The 10,454-nt window shown below is 42.6% G+C and overlaps 1 protein-coding gene across 1 annotated transcript in view; it reads left to right on the top strand.

Annotated features, from left to right (window-relative positions):
- The first annotated feature begins 1,179 nt into the window (after positions 1 to 1,179).
- Positions 1,180 to 10,454, top strand: part of CUNH4orf51 (chromosome unknown C4orf51 homolog) — a 35,083-nt gene continuing 25,808 nt past the window's right edge. Inside the window, exon 1 of the mRNA XM_028753383.1 lies at positions 1,180 to 1,546. Within this exon, the coding sequence (XP_028609216.1) occupies positions 1,314 to 1,546 (233 nt within the window). The 5' untranslated portion in view covers positions 1,180 to 1,313. The remainder of the gene's footprint in view (positions 1,547 to 10,454) is intronic.

The following is a 10,454-nucleotide window of genomic DNA, read 5'->3' as shown; positions in this document are numbered from 1 at the left end:
GGATGGTGCCAGCCTTAGGATGGTGGTCTTAGGTTTTGTAAGAAAGCAGGCTGAGCAAGCCATGAGGAGCAAGGCAGTAGGCAGCACCCTTCACAGCCTCTGCATTGGCTTCTGCTTTCAGGTTCCTGCCCTGACTTCCTTTGGTGATACACAGTGATATGGAAGTGTCCTGATTTTAATATGCTTGGCCAAGGGACTGGCACTATTTGGAGGTGTGGTCCTGTTGGAGTAGGTGTGTCACTGTGGGCCTGGGCTTTAAGACCCTCATCATAGCTGCCTGGAAGTCAGTATTCTGCTAGCAGTCTTCAGATGAAGATATAGAATTCTCAGCTCTGCCTGTACCATGCCTGCCTGGACTCTGCCATGCTCCCGCCTTGATGATAATGGGCCGAACATCTGAACCTGTAAGCCAGCCCCAGTTAAATGTTGTCCTAATAAGAGTTGCCTTGGTCATGGTGTCTGTTCATAGTTGTAAAACCCTAACTAAGACAGGAAGTGTAAGCCAAATAAACCCTTTCCTTCACATCTTGCTTTTTGGTCATGATGTTTTTTCACAACAATAGAAACCCTACCTAAGACAATGGATCTGCACAAGAGTAGCTAGGCAAACATTAACCTACAGGGCAGTTATGGAGGAAGGACTCCCGAATTCTGTGATTTCTCAGCCCCGGAGTTCACCATGACATAGCCACTTCCTTGGCAGTTCTTTACAATGCTCAGGACTTGGCTTTTTAACAATAACCCTCCAAGCTGACTATATCAGAACCTGGGGTTGTGTCTGGGGCTCCTTGTTATTTTAACAGCCCAGAATAACTGTCCTGTCACCAGCCAGTAGGCATACCACTGCTCTGAGACACACAGAAACTGTTCACTAACCTGTTGTTGACATTACAAACAGCTAATGTTATTTTACCGTCCCTTAGGGAGCATGTTTAATCTCCAGCTCCTACTGCCTAAGCCACCGTCCTTAAGATGTATCATATTATGTCAGTACCAGTAGGAAAATAATTTTGCCTAGTGCCTTCTTGCCATAATTAAGAAGCAATATTCTTCTTAGATCAACGGCTCGAAGTTTTATAGCTTACAAATTAGTGAAAATCCACGTGCTTGGAGCGGACATAGGCTTTGTGGAACTTTGTGACCTGTTGCCTGGTAACTGGACCCAAGACTACTATGCTTCTCTCTGTGAGCTGTCAGGCTTCAGAATGTCGGTCAGCCCAGTCTGTCCATGGCTCCCTGCTACTAGAAGGGAGTGAGTGCTTCACTCTGCCCAGGCTTGAAAGGCTGTTGCTCGTCACTGCCCACCCACAGCCATGACGCACTTCTTGTACCTGGCCCCAGAAATCCTGCTTCCCTTCAGCCCTCTCACTTCTACAGAATTTGAGCTGATCAGACGCAAGTCCCGAGAACTGTGGCAGGATGAGAGGCGGTGGGCTGCTTCTTCAGTGACAACCTACTCAGGGAGTTACCGGGAAAAGCAACTGGATGAGGCCACCTGCAACCGGCTGGCCCAGAGAGTAGGCCAGCCGCAGTTTGAATACAAACCGTAAGATTCCTCTGTCGCTATTCAGAGACAGGTGCTGTAGGGAAAGGGTGTTGTAGAGCTGGGGCTACAGATGTTAACACATCTGTTTCCCTGTGTAAATGCCACTTTCTGGCTCAAAGTATGGCTACAACCTGAACTGGTATATAACAACTTATTACTAGAAGATGTGAATACAAGTGTTTAACTAATGTAGATTTTTTTTTTTTGTTTGTGAACTTGTTTCTTAGTACATTTGTGTATTTTGTGTGTTTCTGGTCATATGGGAAGACCAGAGGCCAACTAACAGGATCGGTTCTCTGATGAGTTCCTGAAACCAAATTCTGGTCTTTGGATTTGCTCTCCTCACAGCTGTCTTACTGTCCCTCCCCCACGTTAGACAGGGTCCCCTGTATCCCAGACTGGCCTGAAACTCATTCTGAAGCCCAGGGCAACTGAAAACTCTGGATTCTCCCACTTCCACCTCCTTAGCACAGGCACAAGCCGCCAAACCCAGTGTCTGTGTGTGGTTCTAGGATCAACCCCAGAGCTTCCTTAAGCTACCAACATCCTGGGGCCTGAAAGGTTCTTTCCTGTAGTCTTTCCCTGTGGAAAGCTGGCAAACCAGCCGTCTTTGCATACAGGACTTATGGGTGCCTGCAAGAGCTGAGACCCAAAGATAATTTCAAGGGTTTAGTGGGAAGTCAGGCCCTGTGATAAGCCCACAATCAAAAACTGATTGCAATTCAGTTCCACGGCTGTAAACACTCAGCTCATGGGAAGGAGGTTTCATCAGCAGGTCCTGGAGAAGAGGGTTTGGTGTAGTAAAACCTTCTAGAAAGATCCTTGGAAAGCAAGCTTCCTCCATGGTGGGGAATGAGAAAATGTCACTCTGAAGAAAGAGTGTACCTGGGCAAAGAAACATAGAGCCACCCGCCCGCACAGCAGAAGGAAACAGGTAGCTCAGGTGCATGAGAGGGAAGCTTAAGTCAGGACTCCAGGAAATTCCAGGGCTATGATGAAATCACTCCCTTTGGGTGTTATTTAGTAAATATTTGAATTCTGGAAACTCCTTTGAAGATAGTTTGGATTATTGGCTCCAGTTCCTGGTGTAGGAACAACCCATGTAGAGCTCTAATAAGTAGTAGTTATGGGGTAGGAGAGATGGTTTAGCTGTTAGGAGCACTGGCTGCTCTTGCGAAGAACCAGAGTGCAGTTTCCAGCATGCATGGGGGGGGGGGGTGTCTCACAAGTGCTTGTTGCTCTGGCTTCAGGAGACAGGATGCCTTTCGCCTTTGTAGGTACCCACGTGCACACATGCATGCGGGCATCCCTCCCTCTCCTCTCTTCCACTCTCCCCAAATAAAAATAAAATCTTAAACAAATATATTATTAGTTCACCTTATCTAGTTTCCCTAGCACTCTTTGTAATAGCTCTCAGTCAGCTTTGGAGGTTCATTTGATAAGCTGAGGCTGTTTGGGGTCCCCTTGGCCAGGTGGAAGGATCTTTATATATCACTGGGGTCTGCTCTGAAAACACATGGATACAAACAGACACGCAGCAAAGTCGCTTTTGATTTTGGTTATTTTAAAAATATATTTAATAGACTTTAAAATGCAGACTTGAGGCGTGTGGTGAAAACGCACATGGTGCTGGCTTTGTTTCTCATGCTTGAGAAGCTTATCTGGATGTTTGGGGAACCTTAGACACTAACTATATCCATCGATCAACTGCAGTTCTGCCAGACGCTAAGAGGCAGCAGTGGGGGCGGGGAGGGGCAGACTGAGTTCAGTTGCAAAGTACTGACTGTGTGCTGAATTACTTTTGTTTTAAATCTTTTTCTTTACTAATTTTAGTTCAGAGGATAAATACCTTCTTAAAGTCCCAAGCAAAGCCTGTTTGATTAAAAATTTCATGAAATTGTAGAGAAGCATTTTTTAATGGCCCTATAAGATCACCCATGTAAAGGCTCTACAGTTGTAGACGCTCGGCGTGCTTACAGGAACTGGCTAATGGTGCATCACAGGTATCAGAATAAAAATGGAAGCATTTATTTTAAATGTATTAAGGCAGGAAAATTCTGATTTACATAGAACACAATCATTTTCGCTCATGTTGTTTATCCTGTATCTGCAATGACATCCTGTGTTCTGAGCCTTAACTGTCAACTTTGCCACTGTTTACTGTCATCTGACTGGGAAGTCTCAACTCAGGAAACACTAGGTCAGACTCTGGGCATGTGTGTGAGGAATTGCCTTGGTTATTAATTGATGTGGGAATGCTCAGCCCACTGTGAACAGTACCATCCCTGAGTAGGTCGCCCTGGGTTGTATAGAAAGCACGAGCCCATGAGTGAGCACGGGGACAGTCCTCCATGGTCATGCTCCAGGCTCCTGTTTTGAGTCCCAGCCCTGACTTTTCTCGATGATGAGTGGACTGTGACTGGCAGTAAGTGTAAGATGGGACAAATCCTTTCCTCTCGTAAGCTGCTTTGGGCAGAATATTTTATTGCAGCAAGAGAATGAAATGAGTGTGCTGCGTAAGAAAAGCCTGAGGGAAGCCTCGATTATTCCATTCAGAAGCAGCTTTAATTTATAACATTCGTAAGGTACACAGAACCCCTACCTAGGTTAGGAGCAACCCCAATTGTCTGTCAAGACGACAAGGAGGGGAGCATTGCATCTTGGAGCCACCAAGACAAGCATGTAGTGTCACTATAATTTGCTGTTGTTTTGCAGTGCTGGCATTAAAACCTTGCTCCCACTAGACGGATGCTGAGCTACAGCCCCAGCTCCTAGAGTGTACACTTTAAAGTCTTGACCCTGTACTCATTTGCTAATCAAATATTTTTTTTAGGTCCTACTATGTTTAAGGTCTTAAATTAGATACAGTGGATCGAAAACCACGTGACCCTTCCAAGAACTTATCATTAGATGAGGGAAAAGCCAGCAGAAAACATGAAGCATTAGTGTTGAAGGGAACAAATAAGGACTAGTCCTCTAAGCAAAGCCGCTGACAGTATCTCACAAAACAAAACAGCTTTATCTTATCATCCCCAAACCACATTCTTAGGTATTTTCTTAGGAGCATAAAAGCTTAGTATGCATTCACCCAAAACCAACACAGAACCTTTATGATGATACTTTTCTTTATAACTGACATAAACTGGAAGGAACCAATAAGAAAATAGACAAACTCTGCTACATCCATACAATGGAATGTTATTCAAAGAAGAAGGAGGAGGAGAAGGAGGAGGTGGAAGAAAATGAGGAGGAGGGAGAGGAGGAGGAGGAGGAGGAAGAGGAGGAGGTTGTGGTGGAGGAGAAGGAGAAAAGAAGAAGAAGGAGAAGAAGGGGAGGAGGAGAAGGAGGAGGAGGAGAAGGAGAAGAAGGAGAAGAAGGAGAAGAAGGAGAAGAAGGAGAAGGGGAGGAGGAGGAGGAGAAATGAGCTATGAGGCTATGAAAAGCTATGGATGAGTCTTAGATCTGTATCTCTAACCTAAAGAAGTATGAAGTTACCTATTGTACATTGCAAACATACAACTTCTAAACAGAAGATGCATGCAGTGTTTCTAGAGGATGGGCAAGAGAATGAAACTTGCTGATGTCTCAGGTCTGTGAACTTGTATGTAATGCCATAATGGTGAACACTAGACATTAAATATTTGTCAAAACACATAGCACTTCATAGCATAATGAGTAAACTTTATCCAAATTAAGAAGACACTTAGGAGTTTGGGGAGGCTAAGAGTAGACTAAAGAACTTGAGAAGGAATCTGAAGGTACCATGGCTGTTTGAGATGAGCTCATGGGCCTGAGGGCTGATCTCTGTCACTTTGGAAGCTGGTAGGGACTGTGAAGATGGCAGGGCTGAGCACATGCACAGCTTTATCACGGGCAGAGTTGTTTCCCACTGAGTTTGAGCAGCAAGTCTGAAACTACTATCGTACAAGCCAGAACCAAACAATTCAGTAAATGGGGGACTTTCATTGGAATGGGAAGGAAACAATAACAAGTAGGGTCTAGAAATGACCTCTGTCATAAGGATCATAATTAGATCCATGCATTGTGTAGTATGCGTCAAGATAATGATACGTAGAAATAGTCATATGCATGCATCTATACACAGGTGACTGTACATTTCCTTTTTCTTTGGAAGAAAATAGACTCTGTGCAGCTCATGTCAGGGTAGAGCTTTACAGAAGGGCCTTGAAGGATGCTTTGCAGGAGCAGGCACACTGAGTGCCCTGATTTTGGTTCCTGCTAAGTTTTCTCCAGTACAAAAGAATAATAGTTACATCGAGATGTACTGATTCTTAGACTCAGCCAGGTGGTCATGGAGCAGGCGGTACCGGAAACTGTTAAAATGCCAAGAAGTGAAGCAGAAATGGTGGGGACAAAGGAAACTTCCAGATGGAATATAGCGAGGAAAGCTGGAAGATACTGAGGAAAAATAAACCCAATGTACTAAATATATATCCACAAGTCTATACTCAAACAAGTGACTGAGTAAATACATTAGAAATGTGGGGAAAGGACTGAGTTCCCATGCGGAAGAGTGTCACATTATTTGTGTGACTGTTCTCTAAGAAGATGAGGGTGACTCACTATTCAAGTGTGAGATGAGTGGATATGGAAAATGGGAAGAGAACTTTACAAAGAGGAAAGCTGCCAAGCGTGATCTCATTATTTTGAACCATCTGACCAAGGTTAACGTCAACAATGACAAGCCACGTTGTAATCTGTGTCATTGCTATGAAGTGCTTTGTACGCAAAACACATCGCCTTCCTGAAACTGTGAAGAGAACATATCGTTCAAGAACATCCCAGAGATCAGCTAACCAACAATTCTCACTGTTGTCAAGGTCATGAAAAAGGAAGAGCCTAAGAAACTGCCATTGCCATGACACACGTAAGAGGTTTGGCTATTGAATGTAGTGAGGTGTTCTGAAGGGGACCCTGAGGCAGAGGGGTGGCATTAAGGAAAATTCAGAGATGCCAGGCAAAGCAAATGTGTGGCAGCATTGGCTCATTGACATCACAGATAAACTACATAGACATAAAATATGACCATATCTGGGTGTGGAGTATATGGCCTTTCATTGTGTTACCATTACAGCATCCTTGCTAATCTGAAGCTAATCTAATACTGGGTATAGTGCAGTACAGGAGTGATCCTAGCACTGGGGAGGCAGAGGCTATCCTGGGCTACATAGCAGTTCAAAGTCAACCTGGATTAAGAAAAGCAAATAAATAAATAAATGCATGAATAAAAATGTGTTCTAAAATTAACTTTTAAAAAAGGAAACAGAAGACACGTGGGATGGCAAGTGGCAGACAAAGCTTCACTTGCTGAGTATATGATAACCAGTGAGGAAAATCAGAGTGCCAATAGCAAAATCATGCAAAGCTCTGGGAAGTAAAAGAGAGTAGGAGATGGCGGTCATAGCTGAGCGAATAGCCTCTTACACAGCAGTTGGTCCTGTAGTTGCTTCTCTCTATCTGAACAGGGAAACTGATACTGAATTGAAAAGTTTAACACCACTTATGTTTGCAGCCCCCTAAAAATTAAAATTGTGAGTAAATTTTTTCACAATATTTACAAGGCCCACATAAGGAAAACTAAAATTTTGATGCAAGAAATCATAGTATAACTAACCAAATACATTCAGTGTTCATGGTTAAAAAGAATTAATAGCATCAACTCAATATGGGTCTTGTTTTTTTCCTGATCCTGTGATAAAATGCCCTGATGAAAGGACCATAGGGGAGAAATGGCTCACAAGTCCACATTAAGGTTCACCACTATGGGAAAGTCAAGGCAGGAGGAATTCGAAGCATCTCAGCACATCCACAGTTGAAAGCAGAGAGAGAATAAAGGCAGGGTTGCTTTCTAGTGCTCAGTCTTCTCTCTGTATTTACACAGTCCAGGGTCCCAAGCCTAGGGAGTGGTAATGCCTACAGTGGGTACAGCTAGCATAATTCCCCACAGCCATGCTTATGGGCCAAGTCAATTTAGACAGCTCCTCATTAAGGTTCTCTTCTAGATGATTCTAGATTATGGCACATTGACAAAACTAACCAGCAAAGTGTTTGAGTTCAGTGCAACCCCAACAAAAGTCCCAGCAACTTATTTTGTGAGACCCCAAAAACTGAGTCCAGCATTTATAGAGAGAGGCAAAACAGCAAGAACAACTAACACATATTGTAGAGGAATATATTGGAGGACTAATATTACTTGTCTTCACAATCTACTATAACATGTGGTGCTAGTGAAAGTCCAGACAATTAGATGCTTGGGACAGAACAAAGCCCAGATATAGGTGCACATGAAGTATTATTTGTTAATCTTTGGTAACAAAGCAAAGATATTATTTTGAAGAATGTTAGAACAAATGGACACCTGTGTGTGTGTGGGGGGGAAGGGATCTAGACATAGACAAAAATGTACTCAAAATAGATAATGCACTAAGTGTAAAGTGCAAAACTATACAAATGTCCAGGAGATTAAAGCCTAGATGACCTTGTGATTTGGAGGGAACAAAATGAAATAGTTGGTGAAACTGGACTTCATTAAACATTTTAAATGACTTTTTAAAATTGTTTGAGATTATAATATAGTTTCTAATCTCTGAAGCCTCTCATAAACCTCCCTCCTTGCTCTCTTTCAAGTTCATAATCTCTTTTTTATTAGTTGTTGTTTTACACACACATGCACACACACATACACATACATTCCTTAAATTACTACCTACTATCTCCTTGATACATACGTATGTATATTCAGTGCTGACCATTTGGTATTGGATAACTGATTGGTATGCTCTTCCCTGGGGAAGACTATCTCTCTCGTTCAGCAACCTTTAGTTGTCTGCAGTTCTTTGTGTAGAACTGAGGCATCCTGGGCTTCTCCCCTGACCTCCCTCCTCTGGTGCAGATTAACATATCTGTTGTCCTTGTTTAGCTCTTGCTCATACATCAGTTGATGAGGCGTGGGTGTGGCCTCTGATATTCTGAGGAGACACAATCCAGCAGCAAACCCCTGTTTCTCTGGCTCTTCCAGTCTTTCTGTCCTCTCCTCTTGAGCCTTAGGTGTGGAAGTTGTGTTGTAGATATACCCATTGAGAGTGGGCTCCACAGCTCTGCATTTTGATTGGTTGTACTTTGCTGTAATGGAAAGAGAAGTTTCCTTGATGTGGGTGAGGATTATACCTATCTGCTGATATAAGGACAAACAGAGTGTAGTTAGAGATTATGTTTTTAGTAAATTGGTGATTGTGGGTTCTCTCCCAAGATCCATGACTTTACTAGTCCTGAGAAGTTGGCTAGGTTTTTAGTAACAGGCATGGTTTACCTTCTTTTCAGTGAGTCTTGTGTCCAATTAGGGGGCTGTTGGTTGCTGACAAGGTATTTGTGCCACTAACCCTTGGGGTTATTTTGCCATGCTAGTTCTTGGTCATTAAAATTTTTTAATTCTCTAAAGAATACAATATCAAGAGAACGAGAAAAGAAGCTACAAACAGGGAGAAATAATTGAAAAAGATCTATTGTGGTAGGTCTTCTGATGGATAGATCCAAGATTTAGGGAAAAACTCTTAAAGTTTAATGATAACAGTTGATTTTAAAATGCACCAAAGACTAACAGGTACCTCATCAAAGATACATGCACTGAATGTGAATGTGTGCTTCATTTCTATGTTATCAAGCAAATATGATTAAAATGGCAAATTCATCTACACACTTTTAGAATGATCAACATCTGGGCTGGAGAAATGACTCACATGTTAATAGCATTTGGGGTACAACCATGAGAATCAGAGTTCCAGTCCTAGGACCTATGTAGCAACTATATGAATATGCATGTATGTATGTATGTACTCATGCATGTATGTATGTTTCTGAGGCAGGTGGAGATAGGAGGATCTCTGAGGCTTGCTGGCTCTAGCCTAGCTGACAAAGTGCAGGCCCTAGGTTCAGAGAGAGAGCCTACCTCAAAGAACTAGGAGAGTAATAGAAAAGGAAGCCCTCTTCTGGCTCTAACATGTACAAACAGGCATGAGCACTCATGAACAAAAGCTCATATATCCACACATGCACATAAATTAAAAAAATATGTTTTTAAAGAGTCACCAAAATCCAATAATGATGGAGAGCAGGGAGCAGTTGAAACTCTCCTCCATGAAAATACAAAAAGCACGGCCACCTGGAAGATGGTTTGGCACTTACTTGGAAAGCCAAATGGTATTGCTCCTGTAGCATTTAGCAATTGTACTCTTTGATATTAATCTGAAGGAATTGGAAACATATGTCCATACAAAAACCCACACAAATTCTTTACAGTGTAGCTTTATTTACAACCACCAAAACCTGGAGGGAATTATGTTGTCTTTCTACAGGTCAGTTGTAAACTGCGGTGCACATGTACAACAGAATATTACTCAGTGGTGAAGAGCAGTGATCGAGTCCTGAGAAGACACAAAGAAATTTAGACATATTGCTAACTGAAGATAATCTGAAAAGGCTAGGTACTCTGTGAGCATAACTAACTGATGTTGGAAAAAAACAAAACAAGACTATGGGGTTAGTAAACATATTAGTGAATTCTGCAGGTTGTTGAAGGGGAGGATAAAGAGTTGGAACACAGAGGCTATTTTAGGACAGTGAAAGCATATGTGATAGCATTATGAAGGATGCAAACATTGTACAGTAGACTGAACTCATGGAGTGTTTGCACCCCTGTGGACTTTGGGTATCTCCCATGCATCAGTTCTAACAAACATGGGGCTCTAGTGAGGAATGTGGGTTATTGCAGAAATTGTGTATGTGTCATAGAGCAGTTGCTTTGTTGTCATTTCCTGTTTAAATCCTCTGACTAAGGCAACTTAAGAGAGAGAGAGAGAGAGAGAGAGAGAGAGAGAGAGAGAGAGAGAGA

This window comes from Grammomys surdaster, unplaced genomic scaffold (assembly GCF_004785775.1).
Source record: "Grammomys surdaster isolate TR1022 unplaced genomic scaffold, NIH_TR_1.0 125947, whole genome shotgun sequence".
NCBI classification, from domain to species: domain Eukaryota; kingdom Metazoa; phylum Chordata; class Mammalia; order Rodentia; family Muridae; genus Grammomys; species Grammomys surdaster.
Note: the sequence above shows the minus strand (reverse complement) of the source record. Positions and strands in the feature narration are given on the sequence as shown.